The sequence below is a fragment of the Emydura macquarii genome, unplaced genomic scaffold (genome assembly GCF_026122565.2).
Source record: "Emydura macquarii macquarii isolate MOO-44397 ecotype Brisbane River unplaced genomic scaffold, CSIRO-AGI_Emac_v2 contig_1876, whole genome shotgun sequence".
NCBI classification, from domain to species: domain Eukaryota; kingdom Metazoa; phylum Chordata; order Testudines; family Chelidae; genus Emydura; species Emydura macquarii.
The window spans coordinates 1,376,655-1,400,206 of NW_027132013.1; the positions used below are offsets into that span (position 1 = coordinate 1,376,655).

General features: G+C 38.3%; 1 protein-coding gene across 1 annotated transcript in view; it reads right to left on the reverse strand.

The window, feature by feature from the left end:
- Positions 1-7,216: 7,216 nt before the first annotated feature.
- Positions 7,217-23,552, reverse strand: part of SLC6A5 (solute carrier family 6 member 5) — a 47,000-nt gene continuing 30,664 nt past the window's right edge. The window contains exons 12-15 of the mRNA XM_067558089.1: positions 22,703-22,802; positions 12,355-12,455; positions 10,035-10,202; positions 7,217-7,372 (exon numbers count right to left, since the gene is read on the reverse strand). Coding sequence (XP_067414190.1) covers positions 7,217-7,372; positions 10,035-10,202; positions 12,355-12,455; positions 22,703-22,802 — 525 coding nt within the window. The remainder of the gene's footprint in view (positions 7,373-10,034; positions 10,203-12,354; positions 12,456-22,702; positions 22,803-23,552) is intronic.

Sequence of the window (23,552 nt, forward strand, 5' to 3'; positions counted from 1 at the left end):
TTTCCCTGCATTTTTAGTAGTTTAACACAGCAATGTACTGTATTTGCTTTTTTTTTTTTTTTTTTTTTTTTTTTTTGGCTCTGCTGCTCCCCAATTGTGTACTTCCAGTTCCAAATGAGCTGTGCAGTTGACTGATCAGTTTGTCACTCTGGTGTTCGTAAATCTGAGGTTCTACTGTAATTATTAGTGGGAGAAATATACATTCATTCGCATACATGTCCTGCAGCCTGACAAACGATGGACCACAGTGACTCCATGATCATTTCAACAGATGAAGAAACTCCACACTAAGATTTACATAATAGATCAGAAAGAGCCCTTACAATCTAGATTACCAAATAAACATACCAAAATCCATTATGTTTTCAAAATGCCTAAATATATAGTTAAATCATGTTCAAGATACTTGTAAGGCCTAAAATTAGACCTTGCAGTTTTTTGTCCATGAGCATATACACGTAGGTGACACACGTGTCTGTATGCATGTAACATTGGCTTTGTTGGTCTTCTCCATACTCGTGAGCCAACAAGGCAGAAAGCAGAGAAATTTTACGGAAGTGCAAGACATCTGTGCTCAGCACTCTGAGTCTGTTGTTGGTGTTTCACCTTCAAGTTATGTTATATTTTAACATTGTTTGGGTGGGAGCAGATAGATTCCTAGGATCAGGAAGGCTGGTTTTGGTCTAAATTCCGGCCACAGGAACTATAATAGTATTCTTGCTTACCAAAAAGACTGGACTGGTTCCCATTTAAATGTATGCATGTACTACAATTTCAATACAGGATGTGCACATTTTATTATTTCTGTAACGTATATTGCTTTAAAGATTACTTAAATAAATTCACATAAAAATCCATGTAAACAAAAATCTAAAGTAGGGAACACTATGTCCTCTAAACTCAGAAAAGTTAATGCTGGAAGGGAGTGGTTCCTAGTGGTGAGGGTAGAACACTAGCACTCTTTTACTCCCAAAACACCAGTGTTCTATTACTGGGTCTAACATTGACTCAATGTGTAATCTTGGGGGGGGGAGGAATCACAAACTGTGCCTCACTTTCTTCATCTGTAAAATGGAGATACTTGCTTTTCAAGAGGGTTGCAATGCATATTGATAATTACAGAGCTCTGAGATGAAATGTATGTTATAAACAGAGTAGTAGTATTATTCCATCATCAATTCCCATTTTGTCTTTCCCACAACAGTGCAGTTTACATCAGAACAAAGCATATATTTTCTCTTTTTTGGGAGCTGGTCCTGGGAGTTGCTGGAAATTCCAAAGCCCTCAAGAATTCTCAGGATTGGGCCCTTGACTTGTATCACATTTCCAACCTCAACATAATGCAAATGTATGTTTTAGCTCTATTTCATTGGCGTTTGTCTCAGTCTCATGCAACAGTATTGTGATGAGATGTCGTATTGCAACTTTGCTTTTGACAAGCCATCCTCAAATGCATTTGATTTCCACTGTCAGTGAAACTAGTTGGATCGGTATCATTTTAATAGCACAGTGCTGCTAAATGGGAGTTTGTTACAGTATGTTTATTACTATATGTTTCTGCCTTTGCATTGCAATTACCAGACTGAAAAAGCTCAGGTTTTCATTTTAAAGCAAGAGACACAAATGGTATAAAGAACCAGCATGGAGCTTCGAGTTCTATAACTAAACTCTGCTCTCTCTCTTTTCCTCTCCATCTCTCAGTATCAATCTCTTTCCACCCTCCCTTGTTCATGGTTCAGAAATCTTTGGCATGATTGATTTGATCCAATAAAAGGGTTTAAACACATCCAGTTCATTCTTAGATAAGTAATTAATTATTCAGCAAGCTACAGAGTCTTTTAATAGTTAAGAATCTAACCATTTAATTGATATTTGTTTCTGCAGCTGTGCAATATCTCTCTTTCCCAGGAGAGCTGTTTTCAGTTGCTGCTCAAGATTTTTAACAATCAAAGGGATCAATTCTGCAAATACCTTAAGGCAATGTGTTAAGTAAGAATGATGTTTCTGGTGGGGGGTTTTATTTTCAGTAGACATAACACTACAATTTTTCTTTTAAACACTGGACATTTATTTAGTGTTTTTGAACCCATACATTATAGGATAAATTCTAATTTATAACATCAGAATATAATAGGCAAATATATAATACAATAAATTGCATTTGTACACACAAATACAAAATCTGAGGTAGGGCCTCAAGAATAATGACTTCTTAAATGAATAATGTACAGCATATAATATGCACTATATAAGATATATATGATGCATCCTTTGTAACATAAAATATTTCTCCATGTACAGCTAATGAAAAAAATACAACAACCTGATTAGGGTACATATCTTTATCCATAGGCAGCAGTACCCCTATAGAATGCCTGTAAGTATATGACATTACGCAAGTAATTAAGAATTAACCTATTCAGTGATAGGTCCACAATAAAGTGCCAAAAAGACACAGGCGCAGATCCTCAGCTGGTGTAAACTGGCACAACTCCATTGACTGCAATGGAGCTGTGACAACTTGTACCAGCTAAGGATCTGCCCCACAAGGTACACTACATACTATAGGTGACAGACAATAATATATTCTAGTCAAACATTACTTATATTTCTAACAATGAAATACACCTATAAGGCAAATGGTTACCTGAAGATGTATTTAAACCATGACGGGCAAATCATAATAATGCAAGCCATAAGGTCCAGCCCAGCTCTCACATTTAAAATTAAACCCATCAAGAAAGCGTTCTCTCTTTAGTTATAGGCTGCCTGAAGGTGAGAAAGGCAGAAACCATAAATACCATAAATGTTTTTCTCCCTCTGCGTCTATGGCATGAGTCCTCTGGAATGCTAAGCTCCAGCTATTTCACAGATACAGTATATTATTTACAGAAGTTTAACAATAAGCTAAGAAACAAGCATCTCATAAATCCACCAGAGCTAGTGTCATGGCAGCTTTTAGGAAGCTGAGCTAAAACACTTCCTCCTAACCATGAGCATTGCATGCCAAAGCCATGCAGCCTGCAACTGAAAACATCAACAGTCCATAATAGTCTCTCTTAAATTGAGATTGCAAAATAAAAAGAAAAATCAATGTCTGCATGAAAAAAGCAACCATTAAAACATAGCTAGCAAGAGATCATTATAAGTCACATAACTGTGCATGTATTGAAATAAAGGGTCAATGATAAAACAAATTAATTGGAAATGGCAAGAGGAAACTACAGTAAATGAGAAGTGATGATCTTCAGTGCTGAGGCACATCTATACAATCAATGGAGCAAAACCTAACAAAAGGATAACTTGACCCAAATGAAACATTAGTATAAAGACATTCCAAGTCTTTTGCAGTTAAAGGTAATTTTGTTAAACCCTTCTTTTGGAAACAATGCACTGTTGTGTTTAATTGAAACACAGGTTTTTACATTGCTTGCATATTAAAAACACTAGGAAGACCCCAAAGAATTTGAAAATGGCAAAGTTTTGCATTAAGTATAATTTTAATGCATGTAATAGTGCATCTCAGCTGGACCAAAAATTCAATCTCATTTTTAAAAAAATCGCAAGAGGCAACCCTCATCAGTTTTGATTTTTTTTTTACTTGCAAGACTGATAGACCTGCACATAAATAGGACTCCATTTTGAAAATATGGCTTTTTCCCCACTCATTAAAATATTTGCTGATATTTAATCAGTTACTGAAATACTTGCATGTTTAGAATATGCTCATAAAGTATGTGCAAACTTTACTAGATGATGATAAAGTGCTTTCCCCAACTGTAACATTACTTGTCATTTAAAGGGACACTGCTGGGTAATTTAACATGAACTTTTAGTTTTGGTAAATAAAACAAACTTTTAAAAAACTTAACAGAAGTATTTCCAGTTTTTTAGTTAAACTGAAAACAGTGTTGTTTTTTTTTCGTGTGTGTTTCTTTGGATTTAAAATTTCCCCTGCAGTTTTTGCAAGCCAAACAGTGGCACATATAAACCAGAAAGTGAAACTGACTAGAAACAAAAATGAAAACAGATTAGTCTATTTTCAGGGTTTCAACTGAAAGCCCGATTCTGTGCCATTGACTTCAGTGGAAGCAGGACCAAAGCTTGAGTGAAGTGCAAAAAAGCAGTACAACTACATGAATCATGAAAAGTAATTATTTTTCATATTCCCCTCCTTTTGGTAACCCAACTAAAGACAGTTAAGGAGGTTTTATTTATATTTATTTATTTTATTGTTAACCTAACAGTGTCCCTTCAGATGATTTATCTTTACACTTTTAAAACAGAAAGTAAGCAACTGATATCCTTGCACAGTGGTAGTTACCAGTTCCAGTTTACAGAGTTAGTTAATCTCAGTTCAAACAAATGTATCTTCTGAAAAACAAGACAGCAAGTGAAAAAGATTCACAACTATTAATCTAACTCACCATTTCCTAACAAACATGGCAATATTGATAATATTTTTTTAAAATATCAACAGCAGTAATTAGTAGAAATTGGGTTGGGCTCCAAAAAAATCAATCTCAGGTTTTAGCCAGTAAGGATAAAAAGAGGCCAAGAACTGTTCATCCTGGTGAAAACATACCATTCCCAATAGATGGTGCTGATTGATTTAGGCTCCTTTCTTTACCTTTCCAGTTGGAAAGAGAGCTGGTAATTCATTTTAGTGTGAGATAGTTTTCTTTCTCCTTCTGCCCCCAAGTCATGGAAGCTTGGAAGGGCTAATTTTCATCTTGTGTCTATGAAATTTCATCATGCCAATAAAGGGGTAGCTCCTCAAACATTGCTCACACAGGGAAATAAAACCAAGAACAAGTTACAATAGCAGCTCTATATTGAATCAGCTGGCAAGCCGAATCAAGTTGGCACAGCTTTAAGGCAGAGATGCTTGTGGAAGGGTCACAATCTTAGTACTCTGTGCAATACAGGGACAAATAAAGATAGCAAACTGAAAAAAGCATAATACAGATTTAGGGGCCAGTGATAGACTGCTTCAAAATCTATTCCCACTTCATTTAATGACAAATATTTGATTGTGCTTCATGTATACTGCCTGAGGATTGAACATCTCTAGCAAGTGTCAATCAGTGACAATATTATTTGCCCCTTGAAAGTGAAAGTGGAGCAAAATGATCAATTTTTTAACATATATATATATACAAAATAAACTATTTCTTTTGCAAATGTTGCATTAAGGTCTAGTTTTTTTGTTTTTTTGTTTTGTTTTCTTCAACAGGATGAAAACATCACATCTACAGACACACTTTAACTGAAGATTTACCTGAGACCCTGTAATGTGAATACAAACAGACAAAAAAAGAACATGATATAAACAGTCCCCTGAAAGAAAATTACATTTAGATTGGCTACTACAATAGTGGGGGGAAAAAACCCAGGCTACACTATTCTAAACTCACCATATCTCTACACTGGTTAATAAGATATTTATAGGGACATAAAACATCACTAGCACACACTACATGAACATTGATCATTCTTAAAAAATCTCATATGTATGTATAGAATACGACAGGATAATAAAGGTTGCAGTTTTGCTAATTACTGAAGACATATTTTTCTCCCTCTTTATAGTGCACTTACAATAAATTGGGGTAATTTATATTCAGTTAATTAAGGGTACTCTTAAAAAATCTCCATTTTTACTCCATCCATTAGATAATAGAAATATTTAAGATTAGTACTCATATTGCCATACATATACTGGATTTCTAAAATGCAGTGATAGAGGATGTACTACTGCAATGCAAAGTTATAACATCACTCTACTGAACTATCCATTCTCTTCCTTATAATTTTGTCTATCCAGTCTTACAACTCTGTTGTATTTAATTGTTTTTAATGAAAAGACTGATAGCAAAAAATTAAGGAAAATAACCTATACACAGCTCAGATTGTTATAAGAGGATATTGTCTTGAATTTACATACTGTATATATAATAAAGAGAGAGACAGAAATAGGGGTTCAGCTATTTCCCCTTTGGCTGAAAGAGAAGAATATATCTACAGGTTATATAAAGAAGTTTAGAAGAGAACAAATAAGGGAATCACAAAGTTGAACTGCACAGCTAAATTCAGATAACTTGTCATGTGGAAACTAGACTACATCTACTATTGTAAGAATATAAAATTAGGCACAAATTATGTGATGGCTTCTTTACGGGAGATTTTAAACAAAAGTGAAGATAGCAAAGAAAACCTATTCAGAATACTTGGATGAAGTTAATAAAACTGGTTTTGTATTTACGTGTGCAGTTTGCCAGTGGAGTGAAGATTTAGATACTCAGTGTAACTGAGGCATTTTTTAATGAAAAAAGACAAATATCAACTTATTAATGGAAATGCATGAAATTAATAGTGGTGCCCATCTGCCTCCTTATGATAATATTTCAAACCAGCTTTCAGACTCAAATACAACTGTAGGCCTGATGACAAATAATATATTTTACATGTGCTTTTATTTTTCTCCTCAAAAGTGTTGAATGGCTCATTAAGTTCTTCCTGCTCTGATGTCATGCATCAGACACCAGTGCCCAGTGTTTAAAGGTTAACTCCTTGATTGAGTCAGAAAACCTTGAAAGAAGCATCAGTGTTATCAGTATTTATTTAATAGAAGGATTGTTTGCAGACTCCATAGACCAAATTCTGCTATCAGTGTAAATCCAGAGTGACTCCATCAGGGCCAATGGTGTCACTCTGGATTTACACCAGCGTACATAGATCAGAATCCGGTCAAATGGGCCACATTATTCACTCAGTCCCTCCCAGGCAATCCCAATGATCAAACTTTCCTTTCAGTTTCACTGGTAAGGAATTCTCAGTCCCATGTCAAAGGAGTTGCCTGGGTGCAACAGAGCTGAACTGGCTCTACACCAGCAGAAATCATTTCCCTATCTAAATGGTTAAACTCAATGACCATTCCTGCTGGGTTGTACATGTCAAGCAAAAAACAGGGGCAGACCTGTTGCATGAGGTCATATTGCTATTTCACAGCGAAAACAATAGGTCATGGGCACCACTAAAAAAAATCCAGTACTTAAAGTGGCCATCTAGCTCTTCACTACAGCATGCAACAGTAAGTCCTACTTTCTAAGCAACCACTTTCAGGAACTGTGAAAAAGAACAAAGGAGACAATGGGAAACTAATAAAATAATAAAAAAAAGGCTGTACACATTATTGCCACCAGTATAGGAATTACTAGCATTGGGTTCCCAATTCTAAATCTTTCACTGGCAGTTTAAGTCCGAGGGAGGAAGTTCCCAGTGGATCAATCATATTCTTGTAATGTTCGCCACGGTGTTTAGCCAAAAATGGGCCCCAGTCAGGCTGTGGAGAGCAGACCAGCTTGAGCCTCTGCACGGCGGGGGAGAGAAAAAAAATATCTTGTATTCTCTTAAATCTTAAATAGAGCAGAATTACAATTTAACGGAGGAAACTAGGTGGGGCTGATCTGAAATTACTGACAATATCTTGCAAAGGGATATTAAAATGCTCTGCTGCTCAGTGTTTGTTTTGCACACATTTGCAAGATTAATAGATGATAAAATGTCCAGATTTTAATTATATATTCTCCCCCCACACCATACAAAGGGATCTCATAACCACTGCCACAGATTGCTAAATTCACTCACTAAAGGACATGTGCTCAATTACTTGGCCCAATCGTCTAAGCAGTGGGTAGCTGCATCAAAATAATTGGATTTTTGTTTAGCATATTTCCCAAAAGTATACAAATGACTAAAAAGTAATACATTGCTATGAGTGAGCAAAGATTTTAAATTAGCGGATGACAAAATATATCACTTCTACCTGTGGCAAAAAACGCACACACATACACACACAAAAACACAAACAAAAAAAGAAGTAGATTAACCTGGCAAAATTACTAACAATGAAAATCTTCCCACTGATCTCTTTACTGAAGATATAATTTGGTTGGAGCATTTATATATATATATAAAGGGAAAAAAAACATATTTCTGATGGTTTAAGAGGGAACAATTATATGTTTATTACCTATTAAAGTGAATCAAGTCTCTACATCAGTTATTTTAATCTCTGCTTAATTACCAGTTTGCAACCTTTACCTCCCAAATCAACCATAATAAATTTATGCAGCAGACTCAATGGTTTAGGAAATACTGTACTAAAGCTGAAATAACTGCAGCTACACCCTTTCCCTCTTTCACACAAGGTATGGCTCTTTTTGCATTTCCTTGGGTCTCTGGTTAAAGGACACTAAGGAGAGTGCTCTGCTCTATGAGGCAATAAATAATCCCCATCTCAAATGGATAAATTAGGACTCAGAAGCAGAGTACTATTTCTCAGTGAGGAAAACTGAGTCATGGCTTGTAACAAGGAGCACCAGTTCTTTTATTGCTCTTTTCCAACTTCCAACTGAGGCCCATAGCTCTGATACTAGATCAGAGTTGGAAAAAGGCAAAAGAATAAATCTAACCTTTTCTTGCTTCACTTGTAGTGCACTATGTTCTTTCTATAGCCTGATGCACTCTAGTGCCCTCTAGTGTAGTACATGGCTGTCTAGTGCAAGATGCATTCAACAGTCTGATGGGTTTTCCAGCACTGAATATCAAGCACCTTGGTTCTGTCCAAAACAGATGAAGATGTGGTCATTGCCCTGTGGTGTGGACAGCCTGACACTTGGAGAGACCTAGAACACCTTTTTTTTCCCCTTCTTTCCACAGCCTCTGTGGGTTTTACAGAAGTGAGTTGCAAAGATGGCTCTGGAAGGAGGAGTGTGTGGGTGCCTGTTGCGTTAGAATAGGGAGTGAAAATAGGACAATAGGGGGTAGCATGGAATACAGTATGAAGAGGAAAGGGAGAGGAGACCAAAGGAGAGGTGACAGGCAAAGAAGGGAGTGGCATGAAATGAGTGCAGGTATGTAGGCCAGGGCACAGTGAGCATCAAGGGATGAGAGGACTGAATTGATTAAATGGTGGAAGAAGTCCAGTGAAGGGATTCAAAGTGAAGGGGTGATATGGTCCAAGTAGTTAGCACAGGAGATATTTTTAGCCATATCGTTCTGAAAGAATTAGAGGGGAGCAAGATGGGAAATTGGAATGCAAGTGAAGGGGAGGTTGTGGAAGCCAAGATGGGAGGCAGCCAAGGAATGGCCAAACATATTAACCATAGGTGCTATAGGGAAGGGTTGATTTTAGAGAAGGAGAATCAGCAGAACCCTGAAATGCAGGAGGAAGGAATCAAGCAAACCAAAACACAGAGTCCTAAGTCTATGTGACAAAGAGGATTAGGGTGTTTTCAATGCAATGAAGAAGCAAAGTGGTTTGAGAGGGAAGAAAAAGAGCTCATTTTCACCATATGCAGCTTGAGTTGCAAGCAGGACATTTAGGGTGATATGTCCAGATGATACCTAGTGCCGGTCATCTTCTAAGGACTGATGCTTCCTGTTGTATGACTCTCTCTCTAGAGTTGCCTAACCTTCTATTGTCCGAAACTTTCTAGTGCCTGAATCTCCTTACGACTTTCTAGTACCTGCTGCTTCCTAGTTCCACATTGTGCTTCCACAAGAGGAAGATCTGAGACCAACCAAACAACGGAAAGAACAGCGATTAAGTTGTCTGCACCTGACACCATTTTAGGGTAGGGTGACCAGATAGCAAGTGTGAAAAATCGTGACAGGAGTTTGGGGGAGAGGGGGAATAGGCTCCTATATAAGAAAAAGCCCCGAATATTGGGGCTGTCCCTATAAAATCAGGACATCTGGTCACCCTGTTTTAGAGCCCAATCCTGTAAGGGTCTGAGCTCCTTCAATTCTCACAGGATCAAGCCTATAGTGTTTTAGTAGCGTTTTGCTGAAGAATAGGGGAGCAGTAAGTGTGCATTTCAATCAACCGAGCACCTGAACTTTGTACTGTAAAACAAACAAGTGTATTAGAAAATTGTCAACAGTCCCCATCACATTAATCAGTGTAAAATACAGAATATAATCCTCTGTGACTATATTTTTAAAAGGGTGGGATGTTCAAGAATTACCTCAATAAATTTGCCAGGAGCGAGGTGCATTTTTATCACGAACATAATAGGGATCCAAATAACAGAGCAGGCCAGCATCAGCCACCCAAGGACCATCGACCAGCCTGGATAGTGGTAAGCTCCATAGGTCATTGGTTCCCATTGGTAAAAGCTAAAGCAAAGAATAAACTGAAAACAAAGAAAATATGTTTTAAGAAGCAACACACATACACACAGTAGGATTTACATGCACACTTTCTGTAAATGAGCATAGTCAGATGTACACACATCCTATATAATCCATAATACTTCTGCAAATTTAGAGCCACATTCTGATCTCAGTTTCACCAACGTACAGCCAGCATAATTCCATTGAAATCAAATCCTAGATTTACACCATCAGAATTAATATTAGAATCTTGTTCCTAGGGTAATAAGCTTTATGACATGGTCTATTGGCAATATTTCCTAACATAATTATGTTTAAGTTACTCCATTTCATTTACTGTATAAATAGCAATACATCTGCTTACATTAGTGCATAATTCAGTAACTTTTGTGAACTGCCTATGTGCACAATAATTGCATGCAGAAGATTTACAGCAATATAACTATGTGAAGGCACATATAAAAATGATCAGTTTTATTTCTGGAGACATTAAATAATTTAAATTCTAATCTTAAAACATTCAAATACTAATATTGCAGATGGCCATAGTAGGAAGAGATACTGCTTTGTTTTCTGTGCTTTTTGACTATTACAGAATGATTGTATCATGACTGATCAATATAAAATCATTTTTCTCTATCAATTTATCTCTAGATATTATATTTTACCGTTCTTGTAGCTCAGTCGAAACATGTGGCCTTGAGCTGGCCTCATGGTTTGCTTGCAATGTGTGGTGAGAGACCATAGGGGAGACCAAGATTCAATTTTTTATTCTGATCCTTGAATGCTGGCAGTTCTTAAATCTTGGTTTAGGCTCAGCAGTAAACCAGAAGTTTTAGAATCAAAGGCAGGTTCTCTCATTCCAGTGCCAATGCTTAATGGTTGTAAAAAAAAGTACAACACTATGGCCAGATTCAAAAGGAGATGAGGTGTGCTAGGGATTTAGAACCCAGGCTACCCAAGCCCACAAATCCCCTATTTTGACTCTAGCAAATGGAAAACATTCCTTTACTGATTTTAAAATTCAGAGCCTTTGCGTACATTTTTTTTAATTAAATGCAAGTCTAAAATTATAGTAAAAGAACAAAAGGAAATTAGTCATAGTACCATGCACATGTTTGGTACGGAGTTACAAAAATAAAAAACTATCATTTTCATATATATTCCTGTTTTTAAAAAAATGAAGACCATACAAGATAATCCAGTTTCCACATTGACCTTGACAGCAGCAGAAAAATTATGTGGATTTTGCCCCCTAAAATATCAACTTATGTTTCATTAGAGATCTCTCAACCAAACTACTAGCACACAGTGCCACTTACTGGCACTGTGAAGCATTGCTTTTAATAACTGAGTAGCTGACCTCATTTTTGCTCCAGTTTTAGAAAGAAAAAGAAACTAAGTCTTCTCTTGGTGTATAGTGTTCTGTATGGTGTTTGTGCAATTCAGAACCAGCATACAGAAGAACATACTGTTCACTAGAACTGAATTTGTTTGGTACAATGACATAGCTTCAAATAGAGCACAGCATTTGTTATTGGTCCCTGATAAGTGCCAAGAGAAGCCAGTCCTCACCCTAGGTAAGAAATTGTTATGGCCCACCATCACTCCTGGAGAAAGATGTGTGTACTACTTCTACTACTACAACAGTAGAACTGGATCACACACGGAAGTGCCAATTCAGAAATTCGCTTAATTAAGTGCTTAACTTTAAATATATGCTTAAGTCCATCCCATTCAGCATAGCATTTTATGGGTGCCTATGGATGTATTTTAAAAATTTGAATAAATAAAGCACTTTAGTATGTGCTTAACTTTAACACGGCTAATATCTACTTCCATGGGTATTATGCATGTGCTTAAGTGCTTTGCTGAATCTGGACCTACAGGATCAGTTCCTGAGTCCTAACACAGTTAAAATTCCCATAGAAGTCAAAGTGTGTTTTGCCTGTGAGAAGACCGTAGGATTGTATATATAAGTGTATATGTGTGGGTGGGTATACGTACATATGGGTGTGTTTACACACACACACGTATGCGCATATATGCACACAAACACCATTGAAAGGTATATATTTCTGAGCTATAATTATTATAAAACAGCAGGTTTTATAAACAAAGCAGAAAAAACTCTCAGAAAACAGGAGACATTCAGAAAATTCTTTTCCTTACAGTTAAAATAGTCGGGGTCACAAATGCCCAACAGACTCTCCAGAATTTGCTTGGCTGAAATCCAATCATCATCTCTATATCTTCACAAAATCTTTGCAAGCCTGTAAATAACAAATGCAAATACAGTTAGGGGTGAGAGACTGGCTACAGTCTGCAAAACAGCTATTGTGATCTCCCTTGTGCCTAATTATGCTAACAAACTCTCTGACTTCAGTTCAAACTTCAATAGATGTTCTAACCATACAGTATAATGGAAGAATATTGTGTAGAAAACAATACTAATAAGTTATTTACTCCCTAAAAATTATTACAAATTGAAATTCTACATACAGATTAAGTATACAGTATGTTTCAAAAATCATTTTTAATGTAATGACACACAATCCATTTTGTTGGTTAGCTGCAGAACTGTAATGTTATCTGAACTTTCTACATTTGTGTCCTTTTTTGCCCCCCTTGAGGATAAGCTTTGTTAATTGAATCATCCACCAGCTAACAACTGTAAAAAATAATAAACTTAATATACACCATGATCTCAAACACACTGCATACGTGGAAGGCCTGATTCAGACCTCATTTTGCACCTGTGAGACAGAAAGGCCTGCATATAAAAAGTGATAGACAAAATTGTGATATTTAGAGACCAATATTTTTGCTCTGACCCAATTCAAGTCTAATCTTTCATCCAAATATTGTGTTGTTAAAAAGGCTGTTCAAAGTTGAGCTGATGAGTACCAAAATATAAAAGAAACTTATAAGCATCTGTCTGAGAACAGGAACTATTCCTCTATGGGCATGATTGAGGGAATACATGACTGATGTTTTCTTTTGATTTCAGTTTCAATTTTTTGCTAGTTTTGCATTTTTTAAATTATATTTGAGTTGGGATTTTTGTACGATGGTTGAGATGTCAGTGGACTGACCCTTTACCTCAAATGTCTTGAAATATCTACACAGACCCAGTAATTGGCTCATTAATGTGACTATTTGCTATTAACCCACTACATTTTGATTTGATTTGTTTAAACTGGAAAATTGTGTTTCCATCTGGAAACCCACAAATGTCAGGGTTCAGAACTACGGAGTGCCAGGGTAGATCATAGAGATAATTCTGTGATGCACCTAGCTGTCCACAGTACTAACCATATAGTCCTCCCATAACTGGTGCCCAAACAAGGATCCCCTTAGCTTTTGAAGGCAAACTGACTGATCATTTCTTTGAGTAAGCAGCGTGGGTTTCAGAACCTTTGAAGACCAGGGGTGGATACCAGCCAGTCAGTGTCAAGGCTGACCAAATCTCCATAAATACATCTATACTCACACACTGGCGTTAATGTATTGTCTTCAATGTAATTAGTGTTGATTTACACTTTGAAAAATGAGATCAGAATCAGACTGACCACACTAAAACCATAGGGCCTATTCTCCACTAGTGTAAATTGTCATTGCTCTATTGACTTGAAGTCAATGACAATCTGCCCCTAAGGCAGCCAGCTCTACTCCCTGGTTACGCCAGTTCTCTATGCACAGTTAGTACCTTCTGTCTAATTTGTATTGGGCTAGATCCTCAGCTGATGTAAATCAGCATCACTCCCATTTCAGGGTTCTGCTCAGTGGTGCTACCCCAATTTACACCAGCTGAGGATCTGGCTCTCAATGATTTTTCACTACTATTCAGCACACCTGTTTACCACAGAGTAGACTGTCTGTGCTCACTAACACATGTTTTCTAATGGAAACTCACATCTCATTAAAACATTGCTACAGCTATTAATTATTCATCCAAAAAGAACAAAAACCGCAAAACAGAATTAAATGTGCCACTTTTTGTCCTTCTCTGAGAGTGACAGGAAGTGAGAAATTTTGGGCCCAAGGCTGAATTCTCTGCTATTATGCATATTTCACAGTTTAGTTTATTTCACTTAACGAAGCTGAATAAAAAGCCTCTCCCATTTAAAGTATATAATCTTAACATTCCTCCTTACTTATACTCCTACAGCAAGTAATACAATTTGCATGATGTAAAGAGGGGGGGATGGAATCTAAAATGCTAGAGGGAAAAGAAAGGAATAAGATTACAAGGAAAAGCAACATCACTGGCTGTTCACTCCCATTGCCCTTTTAGAATCAGCCATGGGGATGTCTTTAATGACCTGATCCAATTCTCTTTGAAGTCAATGGAACATTTTTCATTGACATCAACTGAAGTTGAATCAAGATGTCCTGCTCCTAGAAGCATGTGTAAAGGGATAGTCCAGGCTTCAAGATTTCCACAGCATAGGAGAAGTACTTTGGTGTACAGTATCTTCTGATCCCCCCACAAAAAAAAGGTACCAGTCCATATGGTGCTGGGAAGTTCCCCACAAGGCAATTCAGGAGAACATAATCCCTGCTTGGCTCAGACAGATGGAGCAGAGCTCTGAACACAAATTAAGCAGGCTTGGGGAGATAATACCCGATGAGAGCAGGGTTTATGTCATGCCATCATGCTCCAGAATGCCTTTCCAACCCTTTTTTGGGAGCCGGAACATCTGGTACTAATTCTTACGAATGATAGTAGTGTAGGTACCTTCTGGCACTTCTTTTAAGACTCAAGCACTAGATACAAGATAGGAGAGAAAACCCAACTCATGGTAACACAGAAGGGAGAGGAATGAAGAAGGAGAAAAACATGGTATTGAAGAAAAGTTGTATTTAGAGAAAAAACACAAACTGAAATTTACAAAAGATGAAAGTATAGAAAGGTAGTCGAAGGGATATCAGACAATGAAAGCAAGAAAAACGTGTTTTCTCCTCTCCATAGTCCTTCATGGTTAATGCTCCCCTCTCACATGACTACTTCTGTTCTTCATTTCTCTTTAAAGACATATAGTTTTTATGGTCATTAGGAGCAATTTTAGTTCACCATTTTAGTGTGATTTATCCAGTGCTTCTCTCAGTACTGCAGAACTACAAAGTAGGTATATAATCTTGCTTTCATAGTAGTCAATGGGACAATTCACTTGCTTAAATACTTCGCTGAATGGGGGCCTTAAATGGGAGTTTTACTTATGTAACTGTTTTTGGCCCTCATTGTCTTATATTAATATCTAGGTGCTGGTCTCGTAGAGCTGGGTGAACCATCTACAGAGAGCAATTTAGACATTCATTTTAGCCCCTTTCTCTTTTCAAAACCGCCTATGACTCCAATCTCAACAAATGTGTTTGAAGCCCTTCCATAAACCTTACTTCAGCCTATTGATCGCTCACATTGGTGTGAATATTTCTTCAAGCATTTGATACTAGCAATTCAGAGGTCAAGCACAGTACACTGGACACACAGGTCACATACTACGTTTCTCTTTCTTGATTGGATGATCATATATATTAATTTCAAGTTTTCCATAAAAACAGGAAAGATATTGTAAGGCATTGGGCTGAGACTCAGGAGACAAAGATTCAGTTCCCAGCTCAGCCACACACTTCTTGTGTGGCTTTGGCCAGGTCACAACCTATCCCATGTCTCACTTATCCACATGCAGATAGAAATGTTCACAATTGCAAATTCAAAATTTACTTTCTGCAAATATACTCAGGCAGTCACGTTGATGAACATTTCCAATAGTAAACTCCTTTGCCATGCTCTCAACAAGAAACAAAGACAAAGAACATCAAAAGAATTCAGATAAAACTTCAAGCACATAGTTTTCTGCAGTATTTCACCCCGCTCTGGCTTCTTTGGCTGCATGTTCCAAAATACACTGATGGGGATTATGCAGATGATTCAATTAACGTGTGAAGCCTTAAACTGCTCTTTACCACTCATGCATCCATAATCTAAAGAAGTGGAGAATAAATGTGTGTGCAGGGCACGTGGAATGCACGGCTTTGATTGGATTATGTAGCACAAGTACTAATAAAAAACAAGTGATCTCAAGGAAATAACCAAGCATGGCTTTTTTTTTTTTTTTTTAATTTAAAAAGCTGGATGAGTTCAGCAAGCAGAACGTGTAACAAGAGCTGAAGACAAATATATTCCATCATAAAAAGCTCTTGCCTGGTGCAATGCCAACCTGCTTGGTATGAAGAGTACAAGTAGAGAAAGGTGTCACTGGAGAGTAAAATAAGCAATTGTCTGAGTTCAACAGTATATCATGCCAATTTAAAGTGCTGTTTGAATAAATACACAAATGAAGACATAGTTCTCACCTCTGCCAGTGCAAATCATGGACACTGCAATCCTTCCTCTGTGAACAATCCTTACAAAACCAGCCTTACTGAAGTCAAGGAGACTAACTGAGGGAGTAAATGTGTAGGAATTTAGAAGTGGGTAAAATATGGTTTTAAATTGAGTTGGGATATTAGCATGAGCAGTAAGTCCAAAACATACGACCAAAAAGAATAAGAGCATGAGAAAGAAGAGCGGTTGTTTTAGACTTGTAGTAACCCTTCCCAAAACCAGTGTGATTTTATTTAAGATTTGAGCTAAATAGAAATAGAACACGGTTAATTGGGTACCAAGTGCAGTAAACAATTGACTATATAAAAAACTCCTTCAATCTGGCCTTAGCTGAGGTCCAATAATAAGTAATGACATCACTTGTTTGTTGAAGGGTATAAAAAAGTAAACTTTTAAAGGGTTCCTTGCTAATACTTATCTGACCATGTTGGAACTGACCAGTATGGGTCTAAACACACCTGGGATTAGCCTATTTATAAGTATCTTGATCAAATCCTTATAAATATTTTGTTAGTTTCATAGCAATAAATTCCTTGTTATTTAGGCTTTTAAAGGTATTTTTAGAGCAATTGTATAAATACCATTCCGCCTTTGGATTTAATAAAGGAATTTATGGTTAAATTAGTATCATAGTGATACCCTGCCTAAATAATAACTCTGAAAAATGTAAGATAGGGCCCTTTATTTTTAGTGCTAATGAAAGTCAGGGCCTTTTAGCTTTGGCACTTGGTTAATTTCAGAGCTAATATTTGGTATATTCTGTGTCAGAGTGTCATTTATTTATTATTATTATTATTATTATTAACAACAACCATAACATCTATCTGGTACTAGGAGCAGGAGAGGTGGATTTGACCTAATAGATCTTTTCCATTTCTAATTATTCTTAACTAAGATCCTATATAATACCTAGGTCTCCATTGCATGTGCTTATCTATGCTATAAGTAGGTTAGTAGAAATGTACATTTTGCAAATAAATTAATTATACTTAAATTCATTAAATTTAGACATAAGTGGTACAATCTCTGCAAACTGCATAGTTTTGTTTGCAACTTGAATTAGGTAAAACTTATTTCCACCACGTGCAAGAGCGCTGCAGAGTGAAATGCTCACTTCCCAAAAGGGGAGGAGCACTTTTATTTGTTCTCTAGCGACACCTTCTGGAGGTTAAATGAAACTCAGACATAGCAGGTAGCCATAGATGGTGCCGAAGGGGGAACGAGAAATGAGTTAAGGAATCAACATTCAGGCGTTTATTAGCCCCCATGTCTACATCTCTCATAGATACCAGAGTTCCATCCTGTCTTGTAGGCCTTAGCAACAGAGTGGCTAATGAGAAAAATAGTTTCCTAGTCTGATTACAGGCTTAAAGCACACACAGGAGAACATTCAGTGTGGCATACAGAATGGGCATTAATGTAAGCAGCATTTGTTTAAAATGTTAGACAAAATCTTACTGCACCTAGGCAGATTTTGCAGTGTTGCTGGGTGCTCAGTGTTCAAAGCAGGTTTAGCTCTGCATTTTATCCTTGCTCATCTGAATGTTTCTGTTAACAATACAGGCCGGGGGATCTTTTTGGTTTATTTAACAATATTTTACAGGAAGGATTTTTTTCCCACACGGATACAGACAGCTGAGAGGAAATGGAATCCTTTGGGTAGCAAATGCAGAATTTTTCATATCAGAACCAGGTAAAATGTCTGAATCAAAAGTAAAGTTACACAAATATCATGTAGTTTCTTGTTACAAATCCAAAGGGTAGTTTTGTAGAAGGATTTGCTTCAAAAAAGCTTAAGTCCAGATGCCAGACTGAGCCAGTGCTCATTGGTATCTGTCACAGGGCGTGCGTCTGCACCTGTCTTCTTCCCTGCAGAAACTGCACCACCTTCACCAGATGTGTACTCAGTGACCTTTTATTTCAACTTCCCTCCATCAATCAATACTACTACAGTCCCCATGCAACAATCTATTTACACTATTTACAGTGATTTGGGCCTTCTCCTCAGGACCTGAGGGGAACAGTGGTCTCCCTTCCCTGAGGCATCTACATGACTGGGCTCAGCTACCTCTATCCATCATCCCCTAGCACTTCCTTCCTATATCTCTTTATCAGACTTGGGATGATGGGCTAATTGAATCTTTATCCTACCCAGCCTGATTATCTAATCATCCCAATCAGCTCCCTCTGGGGAACTAATTAGCATCTAAGTGATGGCAGTGCAGGCTCACCTGTTTACGCCCTGCACTCCATCAGTGTTCCCCACATCTGTTGGCCCATCACTTTCTGCAGACAGCCACATGGGCCTTGATCCCTGCAACTGATTCCATGCAGGTAGAGTCCCGTGCCTGCATAGAGACCACTTAGGGGTCCATGAGAGCACACACAGGCCCCACTATGGAGCCAGATGCAGGATCAGAGCCATGAACAGAAAGTGAAGAAAATTCTGAGCACCTAAAAACTGTGCATGCCCATCATTTTATTTTATTTTACTTTTTTTGGTTATCCCAGTAGATGGTGCTCTTGGCAAAATATCAAAATATTTAAAATCTTAGGAGTTTAAGGTTGGGCATCCAAAAATTGCAGCACCCCAAAATTAAAGGCCTCTATTGAAATTGCAGGCCTAAGCAACTTGGTCCCTAGTCACAACGGAGCCTCACACACACACACATACACACACACACAGTTGCTAACACTGGCACAGCAACAGTGAGACCACTAGTGTACACAAGGTGTCAGCACCCCAGGTTGCTTTTAGCACAGTGTTGTTGCAAACCTGCTTTATCCAGTTTACATACCATGGTGCTAAGAACACCAACAGCTACCTGTAGCCCAGCCTGCACTAGTGCTCCCTCTGTTGCTGCTATACCAACATTTGTAAAGGTGGAAAAACTGTTCAGAAAAACAGCCAGACACAGCCAGGAAGTCTGTGGTAGAGCCAGCAGTCAAACCCTCAGTTCTGTGCTTTGACCACACAACCCTCTTATCGCCCAGGAGGCTGCTGCTTTACTAGAATTTGTTCTGTTAGATTCGTTTTATGTGTTTCCATTAAAATAAAATTCACCACAAAGTAGCAATACAAATCTTATAAACAGGCCTCACTGTTGAGCTTCTTAAGAGAAATCGTGTGGGAATTCAATTCATCGACAATAAGTCAAACAGGGGAATGTAAAGAAAGAGTCCTCTCATTTTAATGCTTTCTTTTGGCACAGAGCAATATGCAGTCGCTCCACTTCATAAACAACATCTGGCACTGTGTTTCGTGCAGTTTTAGCACCTACTGCCAACGGACGCAGCTCAGCCAGAAGTAAAAGTGTTCAGCTATTCGCCCCGCCCACATTCCTCTATTTTAACTAACGTGCTGTTGGAGACCCCGGGTGTTGCCTCCTCTGCTAGATGGAGCAAACTCCTGCTGCTCGCCTTGCCTGAGGCCTGAGCGATCTGCCCTCACCCTGCCTAGGGGTTCAAATCGCCTTGCCTGAAATCTGCCTGCTACCCTGCCTAGGGGTTGGAGCAATAGACTCCTGCTCGCTCGCCTTGCCTGAGGCCTGAGCGATCTGCCTGCTCACCCTGCCTAGGGGTTTAGACTCCTGCTGCTCGCCTTGCCTGAGGCCTGAGCGAATAGGGGTTTATCGCTCGCCTTGCCTGAGGCCTGGGCGATCTGCCTGCTCACCCTGCCTAGGGGTTGGAGCAATAGACTCCTGCTCGCTCGCCTTGCCTGAGGCCTGGGCGATCTGCCTGCTCACCCTGCCTAGGGGTTGGAGCAATAGACTCCTCTCGCTCGCCTTGAGGGCGAATTAACAAGACTGATCAGCTATTCCCCTTGTAGGAAGCCACTGTGGCCTCCCACGGAACCTGAATCGCCTACAATCGACAATAAGTCAAACAGGGGAATGTAAAGAAAGAGTCCTCTCATTTTAATGCTTTCTTTTGGCACAGAGCAATATGCAGTCGCTCCACTTCATAAACAACATCTGGCACTGTGTTTCGTGCAGTTTTAGCACCTACTGCCAACAGGCTCAGCCAGAAAAAGTGTTCAGCTATTCGCCCACATTCCTCTATTTTAACTAACGTGCTGTTGGAGAAGGGTATAGATAAAAGTTGCTCACCTCTTCTGCCTCAAATTTCAAATTTGCAAATTATAAACATCTCTTTATAATGTTCATCCTGTTTGTCTCTGAGTTATAATAGTTTATTTAGGACTCAACTCTTTCCTTGGACATCAGATGGATGCATCTGTGGTTTCCATTGACTTCAATGGGAATTGCCCATGAGCAGCCAAGGGTAAAAACTCCTAATTTTGAAAGGGGCCAAATCTTTTTAAGAGTGGTGAACAGAGAATTGGTGTGTTGTAACAGTTTGAGAAAGAGAGCACTCTGCACTCTATCAATATAACACAATGAAATGTATACTAGTTTGCACACGTAAAACATTGCTATTTTAGCTGATGATCTGCATGTGCTTTACAAATGTGAGTTGAGTTTCACAGCATCCCAAAGGGGTAGAGAAGTGTTACTCTTGCATTCCCACATGTAAACTGAGGCAGAGAGAGATTATGTGACTTGCCAAAGTTCACGCAGCTTGTGTAGGAGGAGCAGAAACCAGGTATCCCGCCACTGCCCTCCACGATTTGTCCTTTAGATTTCACTTCAGGAGATCTTGTCAAGCTTTATATTTCAGCATCTTATGGAGAGTTGGATGGCACACTGATAACAGTTACCAATATCATCTGGTATTTTTGTTCTACCCAAGTGTGTTGAGAGTTACGGTTCTGAATCATCTCGAATTAAAATATTTAAATGTTATGGCCATGAGAGCAAACAGCATTTTGATCAAACGAAATCCAAACAACTTGAAGCTCTCATTTAACATTTCACGTTGTGTGGGCTGGTAAAATTTCCCATTCATTGAACTAATTTCTGCCCTAACTTACACCGATGCAAACCCACTCAACCCAGGTTGGCATCAAGGAACTCAGAGAATTCAGCTCTCCCCATTTTAATGAGGTAACGAGATTTATATAAGCAGAGGGCACAGGCTGAAGGCAAAGGTTAACTTTAATCCTTGGCAAGCCCATCCCCCAACTACACTACCACCATTTTAAATAGCAGGCTGTTGTGGAAGATAATACGTAAAACCTGCTCAATGGCCCTAGTTATACTACTTTTGCCCCAATCTCACCTTCTTTTCACATCCTTTACGTAACTTTCACCCCTCAGCAACAAGTGGGGATTTTACAATAACCACAAGGTCAATGTGCTTTGAAATGAGATCAGCTGTGAGCAATTCATTTACAGATGGACCCAAGTGCATATGCACATCACATTGCGGGAACCAGGCCTAAGAATGAAACAAAGGTTTCTCTTCACTAGAAAATTAGAGGATTACATACTACCAACTGATATAACATTAGATACAATTCATCCCTGTCTGCACTGACTGCAGTGCTGCACTTCTCATCGTGACCCCTCAAGGTCATGTTCTAACACAACCTATTTTCTAATGAAGACAAGCCACCAAGTGTCTCCAGAAGGAGAATGTTATGATTGACAGCAGGGATTGTCTTTTTGTGAAGGAAGAGCTTCACATTTCCTTGTTCCATTGTCGGATAGTTCCTCTTTCCAAGAATGGATCTCCTGAAAGTGTCACTCCTGAACAGTTTTTAGGGCCAGGATCCTCAGCTGGTGTAAATGGATGTAGCTTCATTAGCATCAAGAGGACTACACTGATTTACACCAGCTGAGGATCTTACCCATCGTTTAATTTTTGGCATATTGAATTTTTCTCAGTATTCATCCAATATGCAGAATAATAATAATCATAATTAACCACTTGCTGAAATAATCAGCACACTGTTGGTGCTATAAAAATAGTAATCACCTGAGTGTATACTTGTAAAGGATTACTACGGTAAGGAAGCATCACTGAATTACCCTCATTTAAAATAATGTTCCTGAACCTCTTTTCCTTCTTTAATCTGCTAATATTGCATTGCACTCCTGAGGAGATTCAAAGCTAAAGTTTCATGCCCTTCCACTTCCTTTATTTCTTATTTTGTCATGTACCATAAGCATCCCTTTCACCATATGCATCTCTAAATGCTATCTAACAACAATACTGGTTTCTTACCATATATATATGAAATCCCAACAAGCTCAAAGATGGCAATGATGACAAGAGAATAAGAAGCTGCATACGTGTCCACAAGCTGTAACATGTATAGTCCACCCTAAAGTTAAAAAAAAAAACACAATTACTTATGGCACACATATCTATACATCATATCTGTCTTTACAATGTACTTTTACTATTCCCACCTTCTGCACAGCATAGAGTATGGAGCAATGGAATAAAGAGTTTTTCACTTCTAATTTGTTGGTTTGAATCCACCCACGTTCAGTAATGCCAGAAGTAGTTAGCAGCTATTATTCAGTAGCCTATGTGAAATGAGTTGATGTGTGCTCAGTTCAGTTCCCCAGTGAATAGGGATCCATATTGCAAAATATCACCATACATGGCACCCTTTCTTAGCAATCTCAACAAACAGGGCAAGGACTTGAACCCAAATTAATGTCATACTCTCACTCAGCCAGGCTGGGGTTGAGGCATACTGGTGTGGCAAGGTGAGGAAGCTTCCACAGCCATTGTCCATCCCATATCTGTCCTGTTTCCATTGCTGCCTTACAGCACTTTACACCAGCAGCAAATGCATTTTTAATGTACAATTTTTATTTACATATATTACACACACACACAATATCTATGGCACGATGTACTGCAGCAGCCCAGCATGTACTGTATATATACTATATACACTATAGGGAAATTTAGGTTTCTTTCCAGAATTTTATTGGGACTATTTTTTATCCCTCCACCTGTAAAGAAAGGTGCTTTAGGCTACGTCTATACTACAGATTCTTGTCAGCATAGCTACATGATTGTATAAAGAGGTGTTATCCCTGACCAACAAAGTTGTGCC